The sequence below is a fragment of the Physeter macrocephalus genome, chromosome 10 (assembly GCF_002837175.3).
Source record: "Physeter macrocephalus isolate SW-GA chromosome 10, ASM283717v5, whole genome shotgun sequence".
NCBI classification, from domain to species: domain Eukaryota; kingdom Metazoa; phylum Chordata; class Mammalia; order Artiodactyla; family Physeteridae; genus Physeter; species Physeter macrocephalus.
The window spans coordinates 37,547,835-37,570,834 of record NC_041223.1 but is presented as its reverse complement, the minus strand read 5'-3'; the positions used below and the strand labels follow the sequence as shown (position 1 = coordinate 37,570,834).

The following is a 23,000-nucleotide window of genomic DNA, read 5'->3' as shown; positions in this document are numbered from 1 at the left end:
GCACGGGCTCTAGGAGCACGGGCTTCAGTAGTTGTGGCACACAGGCTCAGTAGTTGTGGCTTTCAGGCTCTAGGGCGCAGGCCCAGTAGTTGTGGCCCACGTGCTTAGTTGCTCCGTGGCATGTGGGATCTTCCCAGACCAGGGCTCGAGCCCGTGTCCCCTGCATTGTCAGGTGGATTCTTAACCGCTGCGCCACCAGGGAAGTCCCTGAGGATATCTTAACACTTGATTTTTATTTAAGGAAAATGTGTTAGTTGTCCGCTCTATCAATTATGGAACTCAGCAATGGTAGAATTTATATTTAGCTTAAAATAAGAGATGCTAGTAATGTAAAATGCTAAATACCACTTCCATTTAAATTATAAGGTTGTCAAGTCAATCAGAATGTTAGTATTTAAATTGTTTTTCATTATTTGAATACTATTGAACATAATTTTATGTGAAAGAGTTGAAAAAACAGTTTTCGGTATTACTAGTACAAACTTGTACAGAATTTCATGGCACAATAAAGGGAGTAAAATGCAAATACACCGACTTCCTTGGGGGTTATCTGTGGCCTGACAGAAGAGCGTTTTTTCAAGACACAGGCTCCTAGCCTCTGGATGAGGATGTATATTACTTATTCAGTTTTAAGATCAAGCCCAATTAGGATGCACCATAAGGTACAGGGTCTGTGCAGTGCACAACTCCAGAGGGACTGACTCTTCACTCAGGCTGTAATGTGTGTGGTGCTCCTTGGAGCTTTTAAATGCTCTGAGCCTGCTGACCTATTTCTCATGGATTCCCTAGTTATTTTGTTCATGGAGCTCACTTCCCCATGTATAACCCTCTCTCATTGCCTAACCCCTAGAAATCTCTTGTCCTCAATTATTGGTCTCTAAGTAATGTATATAAGGACTACTAATTGTTTTCAAGAAATGTAGTGGTTAGCCTAGGGGAAGAGGTCTAAAAGTGTGGGTAGAAAATGTGCATCTTAAAATTTCTCGAAATATAGTATTATTATTTCTCTCCACAAACACTGGAGTAGATCTAATTCACCCTTGTCATCTCCTAGGCAGGCAACAAGACACTCTGATGGAAGGCAGGCACACTGCCTACTCTAACCCTACCTCTGTCATTAAAGAGTCTCTCAGCTCTTCTGGGCCTCAGTTTCATCATCTGTAGTCTTAAGGGATCGGGCTCTAGTGCCTTTCAGATTTAACATTTTATAATTCCCAGAAATAAAGAGTTAACAGTCCCTAAAATCTTTAACACTCCATTGAGCTATCCATATGTTTGAATTTTAACTTTGAAATTTCACATAGATATAGAGATGCATTTTTCATGATGAGGACTTAAATGTCCCTATTACCTCACTAAAGTAGTCAGATGTCTGTAAACACCTGTCTCACATTTTGATACAGAAGCGTGTTTAAAACATAATGTGCTAACACTTATTGCTTACTATATGTAGAGTCACCCCTAGGTATCTGCGGGGGTTTTGTCCCAGGACCCATGCAGATACCAAAATCCATGGATGCTCAAGTCCTTTATATAAGATGGTGTAGTATTTGCATATGACCTATATGCATCCTCCCATACACATGAAATCATCTCTAGATTACTTACAATACCTAATGCAGTGTAAATAGTTCTAAATACAGTGTAAATGCTATGGAAATAGTTACCCACTGATGGCAAATTCAAGTTTTGCTTTTTAGAACTTCCTGGAATTTTTTTCCTGAATATTTTTCATCTGTGGTTGGTTGAATGCGCAGATGCAGAACCCACAGATGCGGCGGGCTAACTGTACTTCTCCCTGACTAGCTCTTTTTAAATGAAGCCATTAAATTTAGAATGTCTCACACACACACACACAAAGTGTTCAAAAGTCACTTCTTACCTCAAAATTCAAAGCATTCTCAAATGTATACAAGTTAAACTACGTGGAAAGTTTACAAGTAAATTAAATATTTGCTTTAATTGCAAGAAATTCCTGAAAGAAATGCAGGACCAACACAAGAAGGAATTCTCTAACTGGTACCCAGTCCCAACCTCATGCAAAGACCACAGTGTGGCAGAGTAATTTTTTACTTTTCCCTTGAGTCACCTTTCAGGCCTTACAGAGGCAGTACTGGGTGGATACCCGATTGGCTGTCTTCCCTTGGCCTTCCTTGATTCCCTCTTCTGTGCCCACTTCCCCCCAGAACCCAACTCTATTCCTCTGACACTCACTTGGCCAAGACCCCAGGTGAGTGATGATGGTGAATTGAACTAAGGCAGAGACCAGTAGAGGTGGTGAGACAGTAGACAGATTCTAGATCTATTTGGAAGGTTGAACTAGCAGGGTCTCTTGATGGGTTGGCTATGGAGTGTGAAAGGAATAGAAGGGAAAAGAAGATACAAAGTCTCCTCTTTGGGTTATTTAATGGATTACTCTATTTCCTCACCAATATGCCTGAGAAACTTTTGCATAGGGAAAAGTTTTCCTTGCTAATTAGAATTGAGCCTAATTCTAAATTCCAGTCCATAGTGCAAGACCATGTGTCATCTGTGTATAATACAGTGTCTTCCTCACTTCCATCATGTATGGATTTCATGTTTTACAGGCCATTTTCCATAGATCTGATTTTTGGGGGTTTTTTGGGCCATGCTTGTTGGATCTTAGTTCCCCAACCGGGATCGAACCCGTACCCTCGGCAGTGAAAGCACAGAATTGTAGCCACTGGACCGCCAGGGAGTTCCCTCTATAGATCTGATTTCATGGCCGGGTTACTACTTTGTGAAAACTTTGTCAGCATCCTAAAAATATAACTGGAATAGCAAGTCCACATTTTTCTTTATTTATTTGTAAATAAATCCTTTTGTTTTTAAAGGATAAAACTACTACCTTTAAATCTTTGTTTTAAAGGCTATCTCTACGCCTAGTTAATCCAAGCATCAGGACACTGCTTTGGGAACCTGGTTAGTAGCATGTTTCTCCTGAAGAATTCTCAGCATGTGCCATTTCAAGATCACACCTCCTGAATTCTTGTAATAATGATTGAGGTTTTTATTTCTGGTCCACATTTAGTGCTATATTAACTGCCTTATCACTAATAAGAAGTTAGAGATTAATATTTTATGTGTAATCTGCCTGCAATTCCATGATTTCACATGATCAAAAATATTCTCCCGCCATAATTAAAACCTAACATCCTATAGTAAAATGTAAAAAGAAAGTTGTAATTTGAATAACTGATATTTTTGTAACTTGACAGCGAACAAAATTAAGCAAACATTCCTTTCTTTCATCTTCCCACTTCTCATTTGCTGCTTGACCCAGAGCCGTCTGGGGTCCACCTCCCCTAATCACATACCTCTCCCCAGAGACACAAATTACCTCCCGTTCACCGAATTCTGCTTTGACCCTTATTCCTGTCGGTCTTTCCCTATTCCCTAGAAAATGTCTGTTTAGTAAATGAATATTTGGTTTGGTTTTATCATCTAGATAATACTTGATTTTTACACTTCCTGAAAAACAGGCATTGTGTAAATAAATAACATACGGTGCTGATAATATCAGACTCATTCCTTCCTGCTAACAAAAGAAGAATAATAGAATACCATGTTAATAAAGTGATTTCAGTCCTAAGGAACACCAAGGAGCATGTTTTAAAGCATTTGTGTAGAGTCTGATAGTGTATTTAGGGCCGGATGATTTGTGGGAGGTGGAAGGGTGGGAGGGATAACGGAAGTTCCTACACAATGAATTTCACAGGACATAGTCTTCTTAGATGTACCATATGCATGCAAGTGTTCTAGGCTAAGCAAGGAGCTTTGGGGGAACTTACCTTGGAGCAACATATATTAGAAGAAGATGGTATGTGCATTATAAGAATTAGTTTATAGTGGGAAGCAGCCACATAGCAGCCGCATAGCACAGGGAGATCAGCTCGGTGCTTTGTGACCGCTTAGAGGGGTGGGATAGGGAGGGTGGGAGGGAGGGAGATGCAAGAGGGAGGAGATATGGGGATATATGTATATGTAGAGCTGATTCACTTTGTTATAAAGCAGAAACTAACACACCATTGTAAAGCAATTATACTCCAATAAAGATGTTAAAAAAAAAGAATTCGTTTATTTTTTTTAAATCAGTTGAAAAATTTTGGGTTTGGTTTGTTTCAGTTTTATTGAGATATATTAAATTAAATATAATACATACAGCACTGTATAAGTTTAAGCTGTATAACATAATGACTTGACTTACATATACTGTGCAATGGTGTACAAAACTTTCGGCTGATTTCTTTTTATTCCCTCAGGTTAGGTGCCTTTTGTTTTCTACTTTATTAATTAATGCTTAGAAATTTCCTAGCCCAGTGGATACACCACTGCCTTTCCTGTCACCATGCTCAAAACCTTAAGCCAATTTTTTCGTCTTCTTCCATTTGTCACTTATAACCTCCTGTCAAGTCCGTCCATTCTCTCTCTCTAATCCATCACACTGCCTTGTTCTTGCTGCCATGACTCCCAGTGCAGAGCCACAGAGGAGCTTCCTCTTTGATCATTGATTCGTTCCTCTAATATTTATTAAGTTTCCCCTGTATCCCTCTGCCACATACTGGGGACACAAAGATGAATGGCTTCCTTGCCCTCAGGGAGTCAGCCTTGTGGGGACATAGGCTTGTGAACAGATCATTGCAGTACTATATTCCTAAAACTGTTTTGAAAAAAGTAACTATATTATTTTAAGATTATGCACCCTTCTTATTCCCAGCTCTAAGTATCTGAAAATTAAGTAACTAGTTCTATTTTGCCATTTTATGGTTACTTTTACCCACATAAGCAGTAAAAGCTTAAATTTCCCTTTGAAATACACATTTTCTAATTTGTGTTACCGTTGATGGCTAGAGCTTTCATCGTCACTTCATAGAGTTAATACATCTCTTTAAGAATAACTCTCTACTCTCAGAGCAGTTCCATTATTTGTGATTAAAGATCTGCACATTCAGATCTGGACTTATATATGTATATTTTTCCTGAATTCAAATTTAATGGTCTGAGTTTCCCTCTGATGAGCGGCCACCAACCCATCATCCCCAAACAATAAATAGAAACAATTACTTCTGTGGATCATCTTCCTAAATCCGGCTTGGGAAGGGAATTTTCAAAGTCAGGAGAGAGAAGTACGATGAATGTTTTATGGGAAATCATGATATCATTATTATCTTTCTCTGTTTTATTTTTTGTTTTATTTCTAGCTACAAGAAAACACATGAAACTCTGAGTCACGCAGGGCAGAAGGCAACTGCAGCTTTCAGCAACGTTGGGACGGCCATCAGCAAGAAGTTTGGAGACATGAGGTACTGTGGGAAAGAACCACGGGAATGGGGCTAAGCCTTTGGCTTTCCGAGAGAAGGGGAGCATTATATATATATATATATATATCAACTGGTCTTCCTAACACATTCTTTTTTTTAAAGTTGGATTAAAATTTTATGTGGCTGATAGTATTGGTGACTGAGATAATTTTTATATTGGGACATTTTCTGCCTGAAGGTCAGCTTAGTGGGCCTGGTCCCAGAGATGCCCTTTCCGCTAGGACCCGACCTAGTATAAATAGAAGATAGAGGGTGCCTTTAATCACCAGTAATAAGGAGAGATTTCAAAAGAATGCAGCACACACTGAATTTTAATCACTGTAATTTAAACAATAAGTTAAAATATGCCTTCAGTGGAATATTCTCTGATAAACTATTCTCTGTTACATTTTTGTATATATCCGACTAGTACATGTATTTTTTCTATGCTAAATGCATAGATATTTATCCTTTTATTCTAAAAAGGTACCATATAGTGTATGCTCCTGGTAGTATTCTTTCTTTACTTTAGCAATATATTGTGAATATGTTTATTACATCTTCATTTTTTAAAAAATTATTTATTTATTTATTTTTGTCTGCATCGTGTCTTTGTTACTGCACACAGGCCTTCTCTAGTTGCGGAGAGCAGGGGCCACTTCTCGTTGTGGTGCGCTGGCTTCTCATTGCGGCAGCCTCTCCCGCTGCAGAGCACGGGCTCGAGGCTCAAAGGCTTGGTAGTTGTGGCTCATGGGCCCAGATGCTCCGCGGCACATGGGATCCTCCCGGAGCAGGGACCGAACCCATGTCTCCTGCATTGGCAGGCGGACTCCAAACCACTGCACCAGCAGAGAAGTCCTTACATCTTCATTTTTAATGGCTGTATTATCTTCCAGTGCATAGCTGTAGCAAAATTTTTAAACCAGTCCCTTTGCTCATTTTGGTTATTTTCAGTATTTGTTATATAAAATTAGGGCGAATATCAAGATTTTGAACTGAGAACCAAATGACCTCACTATAGACACCAGAAAAACAATGTAGTATTGACCATTTTTATTTTTCGTATTATGTACTAGGAAGTTATCTTACGTAGAGTTGTTACTCTCATTTTTTTTGCTTGTTTAAATACCTATCATAGTTTATTTTGAATTTGGCTGATATGCTTAGGAGATTCTTCTGTATAAATCAATGTCATTTTTCTCTCTAGAAATCAAATTCACTTTTTAAAAACTTCTCAAGTACATTTTATATTTCTTCGTTTTAAAAAATATGTGTGTATTATTTTACTGGATTCTTAAACTATTGCTTTCTTTGTTACCCTGCAGCTTTGATACCTAGAGGCAAATATTTATATCTTTGTGTTTAAGTTATTTTTTGACGTCAAAAATTACTGGATTGTGCAATATTCATGCATCATCTTAACAACTTGGCATTCATGAGGCTAGAGTTAAGTAAGTACATGTGCATGAATCTGAGTACATTGCTTTATCTTCATTTTTGCTAATAAAGCAATAACAAAAAGCAGTTAAAATTCTTCAGAGGCAGTGTATGATGAACGGTAAATATTCTGGATTATGAATTAACCCTAACTCTTTTATATAAAAATTTGCAGTCACTTCAATGGCATTAAAACATTTATCTAAACTAATTAAATAATTCCTTAAAACAGGAAAGACCTTATCACCAGTTATATCCAAGAAAATATATTTTGTCATGTTTATAAAGTTTGTTCTCCACATACTTAGTTGAAACCTTTCACTTGAACACTGGGATTCAGTGGCATAATACTGCCGACTAGAATAGTGTTTCTCTAACGGTAGCAGACCTTACAGACACCTCTGAAGCTTGATAAATGCATATTCTCAGATTCCACCTCTCTCTCCAAGGTTGCACCTCAGTAGGTCTTGGGTGGCGTCTAGGAATCTGTGGCTGTTCTCCGTTATAAATGGGGATAAGAGTAACAACGTCTTCAGTTTATTATACAAGTAGCAAAAGAGAGCCTGCTGTGTATTAAGCACTCAATAAATGCCAGTTTTTACCTTTACTAAGTGACTGTCTCAGTTACAAGGTGACCCCACAGGACGGAAATTAGGGAGAGTCCGTGAACAGGAGTGCAGTGTGTTTCATACGTTGTAGAGAACGAAGACCGTGTTTCACACGTGCAGCATGTTGACATACTCATGTTGCTACATGAGCTGGGCATAATATCAAGGTTGGGTTGACTGCCCTTCCTCCTGTTTCAATGTGGCTTTGTTTTAGCATAATGGATAACCTGTTTCCTAGGAGTTCCAAACTTTTCATTAATTATTGCTCTGTGTAGAGGATACAAAACTTCCATTACAAACTGTGGCTAAAAATATTGGGAAATGTAGTCCACATCCAAACATGGGCCTGTAATATTTTGTAGACCTATATTTTCAGGCCTATATTTTTCTCAAACTATAATATCTGACATTTGAAATAAATGAGGATAACTCTCTGTGAAAGCAAAAAGTTTTACAAAGAATTGTTACTTTTATACTAGAACAAGTAATATATGTAAAAGTCATATTTGAAAAGTATTTAAGTTTAATATAATAACGATTCTCAAAAGAACGATTAGTAAGTTTTAAATTTTTCCTTCAAATTAATTTGCCAATTTATAAAATGATAGTGGGGAAATTTTAAAATTTTATCATAGGCATTTTACTTTGAACCCCTTTTCAATTTGAAAGTATCATATTATTTTATAGTTTGTTAGTTATACCATAAAATTCTTTTGTGAATTCTGGGAACAAATTTCTGAACTTCTTCAAAAAGATTGCCAGAAAAATTCAGATACCTGAGAAGAAAAACAGCACCTCTCAGTTTTGTGGGGGTTTTTTGTTTTGTTTTGTTTTGTTGTTGTTGTTGTTGTTGGCTGCACCGCGAGGCTTACGGGATCCTAGTTCCCCGCACAGGGATCTAACTCGGGCCCTTGGCAGTGAGAGCTCAGAGTCCTAGCACTGGACCTCCAGGGAATCCCCTCTCAGTTTTTCTTTAAAATAATTAAAAGTTAATGCTTACAGGTTTTGAAAACCTAGAATTTGGGCCTTTTAATAACTGGATGAAAAGCGCTATGGTAGGATTTAATTTAGATGTTTTATAACAATAAATAATATTTCCTGAGCTAAGGTTCTCATTTTCTCCTGATTGCCACTAAGTGAAGGCCCCTTAGCCTGGCCACGGAATTGTTTTGCCTCCTTCTCCACCTTTCAGGTAACGTGGTTAATAGCTACCTAACTAGACTGCTTTCTCTGAAGTTAAAATAAGGTCACATTTATGAAAGTACTCTGAAGAAACGCAAGCTATTAGAATCACTTTTATATTAATAATGTTGCCATCTTCTTGGGACTTCTTGGTGAATTTGTTCAAGCTGCGTGTGATCTAGTGGAGAGGAAATCTTTGGAGGAGGCATGTAACTTTATTAGAGAATCCAGCCACCTCTATATATCCATGAGAAAAATAGTGAGAAGCACACGTACAATAGGTTGGTAAAGTAATTGTGAAGACATTAAAAAGTCAGTGTACTCGAGAAGAGTAACAAATGGGGTCCCCTCATCTTTTCCTTGGGGCTCTTGAAAGAGGGGACCGCGGGCAATGAGGCCGTTTCCTTGCATCCTGATGTGCTAACCCTGCTCCTGCCCTTCTCTCCTGTGCTGCTCTGGCTGCAGGTCTCACTCCATCGGGTAAGCGCTGCCCCCAGGGCCCTGCTGGCTCCCTAGCAGCTCCCTTCCTCCCCTGAGCCCCACTGTGGGTGCGCTTCAGCCAAAGACCAGGTCTCTGTTCCTGAGAGTGTTCACAACCAGGGAGAGTTACAGAGTATAGGGCACCTAGTGCATTTGAATCTATTTCAGCCCCTGTGTATCTCACTTCTGAATCATTTACACGACTTTCACTTGCTGAGCCATCCCTCAGGAATCTCTTTCTGCATCATGCCTTCTTACACTGGTAGAGGTCCTTAGAATTCAAAGAAGAAGAGGAAAGTGGCAATTGCGAGTTGCGTGTGTTTACGAAACTTTCAGAAAGTGAAGTCGAGAAACAGGAGTTTTTTCCTCTAGATTGTCGTGTTTTTCTGAATTCCTAGTAACTATTACTTAGGCAGATGATTTATCTTCAACTTTCTGTACCTTCTGAAGTTGAAGAGGAGGAAGGCTCAAATGTTAGCAAGTGTGCAACTGTCAGTCCCAGGTCTCTGAATTAAGCCTCCTTTTAGGTAGAATCTTATTACATGCCTTACAAATTTTTTTTTCTTAAGAAAACTACCTGTATTTAAAGAGATGAATAATTTATAATGCTGATGAAGTTCTTTTAGTAATTCTTTTTTGAATGTAACTTGTGAGGAAATATTTGCCTATGATTTCTAAATGGAGTGTCTAGGGTAAGACCGTAAGTATCCCCTGCACTTCTTTGTCCTTTCTGAGTTCTAGTAAAGTGCCGCCCCTACTGATGACCTCAGTGGATATTGTTGGGGAAGGTGATGAGTCTGATCCCCTACCTGTTAGCTTCCTGGGAGAAGAGAAGGCCGGGACTGTGGTGGAAATTGGATGAGGGCATGCTAGCCTAGGAAAATGGACCCCATTTTGCTTCCTCCCTTCCTGCAGCCTGATTTCCGAGTGGAACTCACATAGAAATAACAGGCAGTCGATCAGAGGGAAGACGAGTTAGCCGCTGTAGGATCAACAGGGTGAGAAGGCTGATGATCTTAAGAGTTCTCAGAAAAGTTGATCTTTGGACCAGATGTCCTGGGATGGATGCAGAAGCCCTGCCACCATGTTGGACTGTGTGAATTGCGTTTACCTGGCATGTGTTTCCTTGATTGACTCCTGTTAACTACATACAGTCCTCTGGAGTGCTTCTCTACAGTGGAATGCTTAGCTTTTAGCTGCCTGGCTCTATGTGCTGGGCACTGCCCCTTGTCCCTTACTGTCTTCCTGAACAGGAGAAGGGAGCTGGACCAGGAGAGCATGTCCACCGGCTGTTGGGCTGACCTGGGGTAAACCAGACAGTCTCCTCCTCTCCTCCCTGGCCTACTGGGAACCTACAGGAAGTTAAATAATATGCAGCCATGGACCACCTGGTCTCCTTATTCCTTTGGAAGTGACTGTGGCCCATCCTACCCAACAAAAACAAATCTCATCTTGGTGGGGTGTGCAGGGAACACTTCAAATAGTTGAAATTGCTGTTTTGAAACCGTGAATAGGGAGTTTCTCATGTACTTATATTGTGCTATCTTCTTTTTTCTTTCTTTTTTTTTTCCCTTTAATCTGCTTTTGCCCTGAAGCTACTCCATTCGCCATTCCATAAGTATGCCTGCTATGAGGTAATCTGTGTAAATTATTTTACATAATATCAATGTAGAATGTGTATGAAGTGTTAACTTTATTGATCCTTTGTGGGTTTTTTTCCTTCTTTATATAAAGGGAAATGCCATGACCTCTCTTATGCTCTTTTCTGAGGGCCCTCAGGAGAAAAGGCTGACAATCCTGTAGAAGTATTGTAAGTGTAATGGGCTTGGGCTATTGACCAGACACACTGGTTTAAATCCAGCCACTCTTGATTTGTGTGACCTGAGACAAGTTATTTACCTATCTCTATCTCTATTCTCTTATCCATATACTGGAATAAATAAGACCTACCTCACATGGCTGTTGTGAGATGTGTAACCTGTGTAAAGCATGCAGTACAGGGCCTGGAACATTCCAAGCACACTTGCAAAGGTGGAAATCCTTTTATTCCCACAGAATTAAATGCAAGGCTGGGAGAAAGTTTAAATGAAAAGGTAGGAGACAAAGAGGGCTACAGTTCTAGAAAGGATATCATTAGGATTTTTTAAGGGATATATTAAGGCAAAGAGTCTGTTGAACAATAAAAATGTCATTAAAATTACTGGTGAGATGAAAACTCCTGAGAAAGATGTTCCTCTCGCTTCCAGTTGGCATGACTTAGTGATACAATCAGATAAAATCAAAATAATAGTAATAGACTCTAGAGGAATGAATGTTAGATTAGGAATCAGAAGATATTGGTTGTAGTCCAGTTCTGCTAGGGGTGAACTTGGCAGCCTTGGGAAGGTCACCTCAGTGACAGCAGTTTCATCATGTTTAAAAATAAGAGGCTAGAACCAGATTTACTGCTCTTCCCTTGGTGCTTCCAGGAGCCCTAGTGCTTCCTTGGGCTGCCCTGGTTGGGGCTCCGTGGGAGGGGATCTAGTCTCTGGGACCCTCCCTCACTTCAGTCAGAACTGTGCCTCTTCTTCCTGCTTTATATTATATACTGTGGTGTGAATACATTCTAGAGGGAGTTCAGTTACTCTAAATAGTTTGAGCCCACTGAAGCCAAATTCTTTCCAGGGTCATTTGCAGTGCTACAAGTTTGTAGTTGTATATGACATGATTAAATCCGAATAAATAGTTTCTCTGTATTCCCCAGCATGCACTCTAGTGTAATTTGGTTAGAGGAATGTCTATTTTATTATATCTGATGATGTCTCTTCTACACTGGGGTTATGTGGTTACTTTGGAAGTTTAACCACAGCGTTTGATTTCCCTAATTTGGTGGTAAGTAGAGAGCATAGATTCAAGATGGCTTAGTTCATGTTTGAATGACTTGCTCCCCCTAGAATAAGAACACCAGAATTGAGCAGTGCAGCCTGCAGCTCTGAGCTTCTTTACTTGTTAAATTTTAAGTCTGGGTGTACAAAAAAGCCTTGAAAAAAAAACTAATATGGTTTTCCTCTGTGAACCAGGAATCCATCTAGTGACTTAGAGTGACTTATGGGTCAAATGTATTCCTCGTGAGCTTGCCTGAAATTAACTTAAAAAAAAAAAAAGAAAAGATTTTGCTCAACTAACGTAAACCATGTACCATTAGGCTGAACAGTCTGCCCACTGTGGTCCTGTGCAACTGATGGATGACAGGTAGTCAGTCATGTGACCAGCTTGGCCAAATAAAACATGCAGTGGAAGTAAAGTGCTAACAAGTGTACACTTTTGAATCATTCTTATGTAATTTCACTAATATTTCATCATGAGACAGGTACAGTGGAGGATTACTCACAGAAATTCAACTCATGTTTGAGTCATATACGAGGTGTGATGCCATGCTTGGGCCCTCTGAACTCACCACTGTTACTTCATACAGCCTGGATGCAAATGCATTTGTGACCATCCGGAGCATCAGAGTCTTGGGAGACAATCCCTAATGAAGCCAAATTCATTCAAAAACATATCCTCTACATTAGTTTCCTCTTGATAGTATTAGAGCCATGCTACAGCCCACACCATACAATGAAGCCCGTATTTTATAACCATCCGCCCTTATGAAGTTTCTGTAGGCCATCCCTCTTGTTTTATTTCTTCGGCACTCAAGAGAGAGAATAGCAAGTGGCTTGTCAAGTATAGTAACATTCAGTTGAATTTTTTGACCTGAAAATGACGGCAGTTGTTGCTGAAAGCCAACATGAACACAAGATTTAAGACACATTTTTAATTCAGTTCCTGTTTCCTTAGTTGGACTTGGTGATATCATTTTTAATGGTAATGATGTCATTAAGTCATAATGTCATGTGGCCAAATCCAGTATAGGAAACCAAAAAGCACCAAATGAAAGATCTAAATCTTAAAGTTACAAGATGGTATGTAGATTATTTAACACAGTGAATGAGTCACAGATAAATTGTCGATAGACAGCAAAGGTTCTGTCTGGTAAGAACAAGTAAGTGTATCTTCTTTGGGAGGAAATATAACACGTGCTAATAGCACCATTTTGATCAAGCATTAAACAAGTAGTGAGTATATTTCAACCTAAAATAATGGGCGCACTGACTTTCAGAAACACTGCTTCCTGGATGTTGAGAAAATGCTTAGTTTTGAAACTTTAAAGTTTGAAAACATCTGAACCTTTTTTTTCCTTTAGCTATTTCTGTCTTGTCTCACATTCACTAAAATAAAGGACTTTTAAAATTCCAAGTGGGAAAACTCGAATGTGACGTTCTTCAGATAGACTTTCTATTGGTTATAACATAACTGAGCTGGGAAAAGGAGTGTTATGATAGAAACAATTAATTAGTAAATGAAAAATTAAGCTATCACTCCTTTGACTCGTTGGAAATGATGTACGTTGCACCATGGAATTGTTACAGTTGTATCCTTGCCAAATGCTATATTATTTATTCTATAGTTATCTATTTTACTTAGAAAAATTCCATGTCGGGTTATGGTTTCTGGATCTAACCTAGCAGAAGTGAAATAAATCTTAAAACATGGTTTTAAGGAGACAAAGAGGGCTACAGTTCTAGAAAGGATATCATTAGGATTGGTGGCAAACCAGCAACTAGCTCTGGTGCAGAGGTGATGTTTGCAAGTAAGAGCAGAAACCAGGCAGCACAGCACGATTGCTAAGACAGCTAGGTCTTCGGAGCTGACCTCTCTTTTTTTGTTATTTTAGGAATTCTCCTACTTTCAAATCATTTGAGGAGAGGGTTGAGACAACTGTCACAAGCCTTAAGGTACAGATGAAGTGAATTTTGTGTCTCTGGGTTCATTGAATCAGGACAGCTTAGGCATTGCTGCCATTGGCTCCAAAGGCGGGGCAACCAGCATTTGATGCAGCCAAGAAGGCAGCAGTGCACAGAGTCACTTTTCTTCACATATAAATCTATAAGAAAAACAATATTGAATAGTGTTACTGTAGCCATACCAAGTTGTTTATATAAATAAATCATTCAGAAGTGAACTGTTCATTAAAGCGAATTGGGATTTGTGTTGATCTCTTCACTGGTTAGAACTCTTAATGCTATCCCCCAAGAAGCAGATATGTGGTAGATGACTGTGCATAGGACAGAGGATCTGTGAACTCTGAAAGGAGAGTGTAAGTGAAAGTTCAGTAACAGCTCAGAGCTCCTCTGGTTTGGACATGGACCAATAGAAATGAACTTGGCTCCACGCGCTATCCTGCCATCCACTGCCCATCAACACCACTTGCCTGCTCCACTCACGTACTGAGCACAGCACAGCGTGGTTATCATGGAGGGAAAATAAAGCTGAATCACAAAATGCGTTATTTTGTAATAGTGCATTTGTTCCCTGGGTATAAACTGAAAGTATGCCTGTTCTATAGTAGGTGCTAAAAAAAAAAAATTCATTGAATTTATTGTTTGAGCATAGATAAGTTAATGTACAGAGGATAAAAGAGCAAAAGTAAAATCAGTCTAGTCCTAAATGTATAGAACGTTTAAAACACGAAAAATCATTGATACTGCTAAGATTTTTTTAAAGATACCACCTAAACTTAATTACATCTTGATATCATTATCACTATTTTACATACAATCCATTTCTGTATTTCCCTATTCTTGGAAAATTAAGAATATGTGTGATCTTTAATCAGATCAAAAGCACATATAGGCTCGTGCTGATTACCCAGCTGCTTCTGAATCATAAGACCCTCACATGTGCTGCCAGATGAGAGTCTGTGAGCGTATAAGTTATTCCTTAGTCGAGGTCTTAGATGCTCTTATTGATTTTGAGCTGGAGGGTCTTTCCCCTTAGAAGAGGCTTTCACATAGTCTTCTCTTTTCCAGACCTGTGATTAGGTGTTTAAGGCTCAAGAATGAAATTATTACTCAACATTTACCATGCTTTCATTGATTTCATTTACCAGCAGTCTCTAGTTGTGCAGTTTTACTGCTCTGCCTGTCAACATTATCATTTATTGAGTGTTTAGGGACCCAGAGGAGCCATTAAATTGCCGCTGTTTGTAGGAAAAACGTTTTATGGGTAGAGACCTGCAGTGTCACAGACATTTCTCATGCCAGAATATCTAGTTTCAAAACAAAAGATTCCCAAAACCCCAGGAGTTAATTCCTCAACGTTTGGTTCTCAGCCTTAGACAATCCAAGAAGGATGGATTCTGTTGTCAAGTTCTGACATAGGAGAAGCTGTACTTTTTAGGTTTTCTTTAGAAGAAGGAGGTATGAAGAAGCAAAAGAAGAATAAAGAACAACCTGTTTTCCTTTGCTTTTAGGAAACTCTGGTTAGCTCACGGTTCATATATGATTTAAGTGTCTGATCCACACTGTCAGCCTCTCACTTTTCTCACCACATCTGGATGGAAGGTACAGAGCCTGCCGCCTTCCTCAGACATGCACAAAACTAACTCAGCCAACTGGATACTAGCCTGTGTCAAGACCTCCTGAAAGCAGATTCTGTGTCTGCATGATTGTCCATGGGTTTAACAAGACTCACAGCCCACCCACCGCCTAGTTTCTCTTTCTCTGCCCACACAGGCAATGGAGAATAGCTAATAATCATGCTGTGTGTCAAACCTCCCACTTCCTCAATAATTACAAAGTTCTCATTCCTTTTTTTCCCTCCAGGCTAAACAATAGATGTTTAACCCTTCTGTGTATAGTTTATTTTCTGCATAGTTTTCTTTTGTGTTCTGAATCTTCTCCAAAACTTCTGTAACTTTTCAATCCTGAGGTTATTTCCTGCTGAGGGAATGACTCATGAATCAGTACAGATGAGTGAAATTCCTTGCAGGTCTATGTGCTGTATTTCCACTCACACATCCTGCTTTAAGCTTGATTTTTCAAACACCACTTAAAGGGAATCGTGTTCATATTTGTGTTCTATTAGAAATAATGTTCTGCTGTGAAGCGAGGTCCGTTCCTTTCATCTTCGCACACAATCTGTCACCCCATCTGGCATTTGCACCCAATGGATCGTTCTTATTTTATACTCAATTGTGTACATAGTTTGATTTTCCATGAAAAACTTGCCAGTTCATCAAAATCATATAAAATTTAGTCCTTTCTACCTACATCCTTGTAATACATCAGTGTATTACTTGACTTCTTGGCTGGTGTCACCTGTACACTCAATAAGCACAATTTCTATTTCATCTAAAACAAGCAAACAGAAAACAGACCCAGAATCAGCTCCTATGAAACCATATTTGGAATGTTCTACTATGGTCCAGTGAATCATGAGAAACTACATCCCCTCTGACCGTTCTGCACCCATGTCAAGCAGAACATATTTTTAGTGCCCCTACTTTTTGGTGAGCACATTGTATGGCCTGAATTAAAACCATTAAAAAAGGTAAGATATACTTACTGTTTCTTTGTGTCCTTTCAACCGGATACTTTTATTATGAAAGATCAGGAAGCCCGGTTCAGTAATTCAAATAAAATTTTTTTGCAAAGAGCAGTTATAGTGTTGGGGACACAGTGACAACTTCTTGGATGAAAAACCATTTTGAAGGGAAGGGTCCGGGAGAAGCTTATTGTTCACATCTCTGCTTAAGCAGGTCCTTGGCTATAAAGTATTGTAGTGTGTGGTTATTAAACCCACATGGTTAGGAAACCCCTCTAGTCCACTCCTTTCTTGGCCAAACTGCTTTATTTCCAAGTGGTTTCCTCCTTCTTTATTTTTCTATTTTGATTTGAGATATCAAGAACTAGAAGAGAAGAACAAAACAAAGCCCAGAAGAAAACATCAGTAATTGGTATTCACCTGATTTCAACACTGTGTGTGACTTCTATTGCTAAAGAGAATGAGACTAAAGAGGAGGATGGGAACTATTAATAGAGTTAATTACATTGAATTAATCTGGTCTCTCTCAGAAAAGAAATAACCATAGTGAACAATCAGATAGTTGAAACCAACCCCCTGCTTCTTTCCAGTGCTAAGATAACACAGAGTGGAGGAGGAATCAGTGCTCTGTCCCTGAGGTCTGCAAACTAAGGTTTATGGGCCAGATTCAGCTGGTTGCCTATTTTTGAGCGGTCTGTATGCTAAGAATGGTTTTCACTTTTTTTTTAATGGTTAAAAAAATCAAAGGAAGAACAATATTTTGTGATTTGAAAATTAAATTACACGAAATTCACATTTCAGCGTCCATTCATACAGCCTTTATGGAACACAGCCATGCTCATTCACTTATGTATTATCTTGGCTGCTTTCTACAATGGCTGATTTGAGTATTTGTGACAGAGACCATGTGGTTCCCAAGCCTAAAATATTTATAATCTGTCACTTTCCAGAATGAGTTTTCCAATCCCAAGCAGAGTGGAAAAATTCAACTTAGTAACTGAATTTACAGAGGCAGAGAGGGATTTTAGTGACAATGGGAGAAAAGTTTGTGTGTGATTTGCGATGACTGAACTGCTTTTAAATCCTGGTTAAGGTTTTAAAAGGGCAGGCCAGGCAATTGGCAGGTACATTTCCCAGTGTGGTTTATGTCCTTGTGAGTGATCATAAGTGACAGTGAGGTGTAGACAGCATTTGGGGAAGAGCAACATCTTCTATTCTATACCTTTCTTTTCCTCAAAGTATTTTTCCCTATTGTTAATGGTTAAAGGAAGGCCCATGTGGCCATTAACAAGACTTGCATTAAGCATTTTGGACCATTAAATATTCTTTTTTTTAAACATCTTTATTGGAGTATAATTGCTTTACAACAAAGTGAATCAGTTATACATATACATATGTTCCCATATCTCTTTAAATATTCTTTTGAGAGACCTTATAATAAGGAATTTTTCAAAATACTTAACCGTATTTCTTAATTATAAATTGATTTCTTCCTGACTATATTCTTATTAGCCAATAACAAGTACACAAAAAGAGAGCTTCGTAAAGCATCATAACTTTGCATTTTAAGGTACATTCCTCCTATAAAGACAACTGCCTGGAAAGATGTGAGAGGAGCAGTGCTTAAGCCATGATTCATCTCCAACTCTCACAATATTAGAAACCAGAAGTCATGTTCCACTGAGCCACTCTGCTTTTCAAGAGACATTTTTCAGAAATCCAGATCGCCTTGCTAAATCCCAAATGGAAAACTCAAGATGGAGTCACTAAAAGGCCTTCACACATTTGTGAAATTGGGGGAATTTATCTCTAATATCCCATTCCATTTGATTAAATCTGTTCTCTGGGTGAGTGAGTAGATGGTGCAAATCCACAGATCTGCATATGCCCCTGAAGGGACTGAGAATTTTAAATGTAGAAGAGACAAAGAGAGAGTCACTAAATCTGTACAAATTAAAGTTTCGAATCCAGTAGCAGAACCCAAATATGAATGATATCCTAGCCCCCTGCTAAAGGAAACTAACTTCTGTACATCCTTTGCATCCCCTTTCAAGAAAACAAGTATGTATGTGAACTTGAAAGCCATCGATCTTATTTTTAAAATTACAGAAATAACGAAATAACTGCATGTGTGCGTCTCAACCCGTTTCAGACGAAAGTAGGCGGGACGAACCACGGCGGAGGCAGCTTCGAGGAGGTGCTGAGCTCCACGGCCCAAGCCAGCGCGCAGAGCTCGGCCGGCGGCCCCCGGCGGGCCGAGGGGGAGGAGCTGCAGTGCTAGGGCCCCGCCCGCGCCCGCAGCCGCCTCCAGGGACCCTGTCCCGCCCGCGCGCATCCGGATATGAAAACCGGAATCCCACTGGAAGACCCAGGCCTTGACTTTGTTCTTCAAATGGCTTCTCCTGAAAGTTTAATTAAATGATTTCCACTTGAATTTGTGTTGATGATGGACCACGTGACCATCACACTTTAGTATTCCTAGATTGTCATCTTTTAAAATGTCGGCTTCAGCAGATACACAGTTGGTCACGACCCTTGTTTTTTGTGTAATTCAACATATTTTCCAAACATGTAGCTATTAATTATTTGCTTTGATTTTTGCTTGGACTCCTGTACGAAGTGCATGTCTTTGAAGGCTCAGTGCCCCCTTTCAGTTCTGTCCACAGGATGGAGCTCTTTCTGACCGTCTCTAGCAGTGAATGGGATAACACCGAGAATTTCATCAAACTGCTTCCCATCTCCCTCGCCTACTTTAATTCCTTATGTTTATTTAAGCAATTAAAATAATTGACTTTAATGACGACTTTGAATTCTTAATTTCTTTACGTTTCAGTTCTGCTGATGACCTTGCAAGGTGGTAGGTATAATTCTGCAGATGCTATTTTAAATCAACTTCTGCTAATTTGCAAAATATGAGAGAGGATATGTAAGTAATAATAACCTCAACTACCTTAGGATGCTGAAACAATCTACGATTCTAAAATTCTCTCTAATCTACCTGCGTAGTTAACTTGGTAACTACTGAGTTAAGTGGGCAAGAGATAGCTGAAAAGGGAATTGCTAGAAAATGGGAGAAGCAGAGCTCTGCAACTGTTTCCAGCTTGCAGATTGCTCACAAGAATGAAAAAAGCATCAATCAGTACAATCAGATTTCTGCAGTGCTGTTTACCTTCCACATCATATGCTTCTTTTTTCTTCTAAATGGGAACATACATTTGTTATTAGGTAGAAGGTAGCATTTGTTGTTAGTAGCATCCTATAGCTACATTTTAAAAATGTACACTGTAGAATGTAGAATAGACCTACCAACTAAAAATTCGCAATTTAAATAAGCAATATATATAACTATGTATTATATATAAATATATAATCCATATAATATACATAATATAGATAGATAGTATGTTCATTTTTTAACTTATTATTAAATAGAAGTGGATATATGTAAATAGTGAAATAAGACCAACCTAAAAATTTCCATTGAAGTTAATGGAGCAGGGCAATCCATACACCTACCTGAAAATCGAACTGGTTCAGGGCCACCTAATCCCTGAGGCCTGAAATCTCAGGAGCAATAGGTGTGGGGCTATAAACTTGAACCAGAGTGGACAAAGGAGCCCTGCCAGTAGGAGCGTTGGCATTCTCCCTAATTTATCCTTCCAGCCTGCTGGTTGAAGCCAAACCCTGTCCAGCTGGCTTGTGACTGTGCTGTTCACCCCCTGCTGCAGCGTGTCCCCGGTCTCTCTGTGACCGATCTACAGTTGCCTGGTCACCTTTTGTAAACTCACTGCCACCTTCTTTTTGATTGCATTCAGCACGCTGCATTGTATTAGAAAATGCAGTTATGTTGCTATAAACATATTTTCATTCACCAACCCATTTCTGCACACAAGAGTCTCAACCCTACAATCTGAAAACACAGTATTAAAATTAGGTAGAAAAATAATCAAGAAAATTAGTGTTAAATGCCTCAAAGCTAAAATAAAGTAAAATAAAATATATTTTATCTGTTTATTTTATTTTATTTATTTATTTTAATTTTTTTTGGCTGCGCCAGGTCTTAGTTGCAGCATGCAGAATCTAGTTCCCTGACCAGAGATCGAACCCGGGTCCCCTGCATTGGGAGCACGGAGTCTTAACCACCAGACCACCAGGAAAGTCCCTAGCTGTTTATTTTAAACCATTCTTCAAAATTTCTAATTTCATCAGTTTTGTAAAAACTATATTCACATCACCTCTATTAATTGAAAAGTTTGTTTTTAATTAAAATTATTCCCTCTGATCTGGGAGCGATATAATGGCCATGACATATCTTTTTTCATTTTGTCATGAGATGTGTGAGTAGAATAATTAAATCAGTTGTTGGTTGGTAGGTCTCATCTTCTCACTGCTTAATCACTCAGGAGCTGCTCGTGTCTCCCTGACTTTGCACAGGCAAGTATGTCCCAACTTGACTGGCCGCTGAGTTGCCCTATTTTGTCCAGCTGGGCTTAGTTCACATGCAGTAGTTTAAAGTGTTCCACAAGTACTGAACAGTATTTGCACACAATGGACATAGCCTTTTGCTAACAAATCAAAACGACTTCAGTTCAGGTCAGCCGAGTATACGAAATGCCACAACATGTATGATACCAAAAATGCATCTCAATAATTGAAAATTCCAATGTGAATTGTGATTACAAAATAAACTGGTTTTTTTTTAAGTAAGCCATTCTGTAATTTAACCATTCAGATGAAAATGCAGCGGTAATAATAAATAAATAAAGCAGTCCTTGCTTCATGAGGTGTGTGTGCATTCTGGAAGGCTTCCTGGAGGAGGGGTGTTAACCCTGCAACAGACCAGAGAGACTTGGGATTATTAGACTAGTGGTTCTCAAAACTGGGGTCTGAGCCCAGCAGCACCTGGGAATTTTATTTTATTTTATTATTTTTTTTTTGTGGTATGCGGGCCTCCCTCTGCCGCGGCCTCACCCGTTGCGGAGCACAGGCTCCGGACGCGCAGGCCCAGCGGCCATGGCTCACGGGCCCAGCCGTTCCGCGGCATGTGGGATCCTCCCAGACCGGGGCGCGAACCCGGTCCCCCTGCATCAGCAGGCGGACGCGCAACCACTGCGCCACCAGGGAAGCCCCCCCATTCATTACTTTTTAAATCCTGTTGCTTTGATGGAAAATATTCAGAAATTTACACTGCAAATTTATCTTAAACTCATATCTCATAGACTATGACTATTGGTAGGTCATGTCAGCAAAGCAATCTGTATCTTTCCCTAAATTACACATTTTCTTATAAATCTGCTCTTGAACCATAGACAACAGAACAAACTGTCCTGATAAGCCATGCCACTCACAGTGGTCAACGTGAAGAGAACTCTGGGAATCTAAGCGGCTCTTCTGCCACAGTGCATTGTTCCAAAATTACCCATCAGCGTGAAAGTTGTTGAACTTCACTGTAAAATGGTGCATAAGGTTGTGAACTTTAACCCCAAGCCGCTCCTCTCACTTTTTATTAAATGGGAGTGTGGATGGGTACAATAAAGGAAGGTGGTGATAAGGTTAAAAAGTGATTTAAATATGACATGTAAAGCAACTTCTTCAAACCTGGCGTTCAAATATAATTTCAAACTATATTTGGCAAAAATCTTACGGTTATTTTTGATAATCTTTATTTAAGAATGGTAAAATTCTTTATTCTACATTTCTACTTGACTTTCAGTTTCTACCATGAAGAGTATATATATCAAGGCAAACCACAAATAACATAATCCTCAGTCTCCCACAGAAATCATCCCCAATCTCACTTTGTGTCTATAAAGACTGGCAAGTTACTTAAATAAAAATGCTGGGTACAGAGGATGCTCTTCCCAAGGCACTTCGTTAGTCATTTATCCCAGAGCATATGTTACAAGACTTTAAGATGAACAGGTTGGCCATTCTGTTAGAATTAGTATTTGTCAAATATAAGGGCATTGAGAATTACGGAAGAGCTAGGGAAATGGTAACCCACAGACAATGGGAAAACAAGGAATCGTTTTGGAGATAGGACCACCCCCACCTCCACCCGACCCGGATCAGCCCCAGGGACGAGGCAGGGAGAACTGGCCTGAGGTGCCCCCTGCAGACCAACCCTTCCAGCTACTGCTCTTTTTGAGTGCGGGGTAGTCTCTTCCTCATTACCGAGAGGTAACAAGGAATTCTGTTTTTGTTGGGTTCATGTTGGAGGAGGTCATCAGGAGGATGTGACCACCAGCTGACCAGAGAGCTGGACCCAGGCAATCGGAGGCTCCTCACCCCCATCCCTGTGCGTGTAATGTGTGTTCCATCTACCATTCCCACACTAGGAGCTGTTTCAAGGATGCTGCCTTGAGACGGTAATGGTTGAGACCATCTGGACGGTACACATGACTGACTGAAGCCAGTTAAAGCTTCTATATAAACTCAAGATTCTGACAGGCAAGTGCAGAGATCTTGTCTTGAGGCCGCCCCAGACAAGCTGCATATGTAAGTTGCCTTGCTTATGAACTGGCCACCTACTAAGCTGGAGTGGCTGCCTCTTCTGCAGTCT

The 23,000-nt window shown here is 39.5% G+C and overlaps 1 protein-coding gene across 6 annotated transcripts in view; it reads left to right on the top strand.

Moving 5' to 3' along the window:
* TPD52L1 (TPD52 like 1) overlaps nt 1–19,179 on the top strand; it is a 97,179-nt gene extending 78,000 nt beyond the window's left edge. For 2 of the 6 annotated variants that reach the window (XM_007113658.2, XM_055087520.1), the window contains 5 exons: nt 5,223–5,324; nt 9,014–9,028; nt 10,624–10,662; nt 13,788–13,848; nt 18,591–19,179. In XM_007113658.2, coding sequence (XP_007113720.1) covers nt 5,223–5,324; nt 9,014–9,028; nt 10,624–10,662; nt 13,788–13,848; nt 18,591–18,719 — 346 coding nt within the window. In that variant the 3' untranslated portion in view covers nt 18,720–19,179. Of the gene's footprint in view, nt 1–5,222; nt 5,325–9,013; nt 9,029–10,623; nt 10,663–13,787; nt 13,849–15,365; nt 15,437–18,547 lie in introns of those variants that run through there. The other 4 variants (XM_028494477.1, XM_055087521.1, XM_055087523.1 and 1 more) reach the window with 3 other exon arrangements.
* The last annotated feature ends 3,821 nt before the right edge of the window (nt 19,180–23,000 follow it).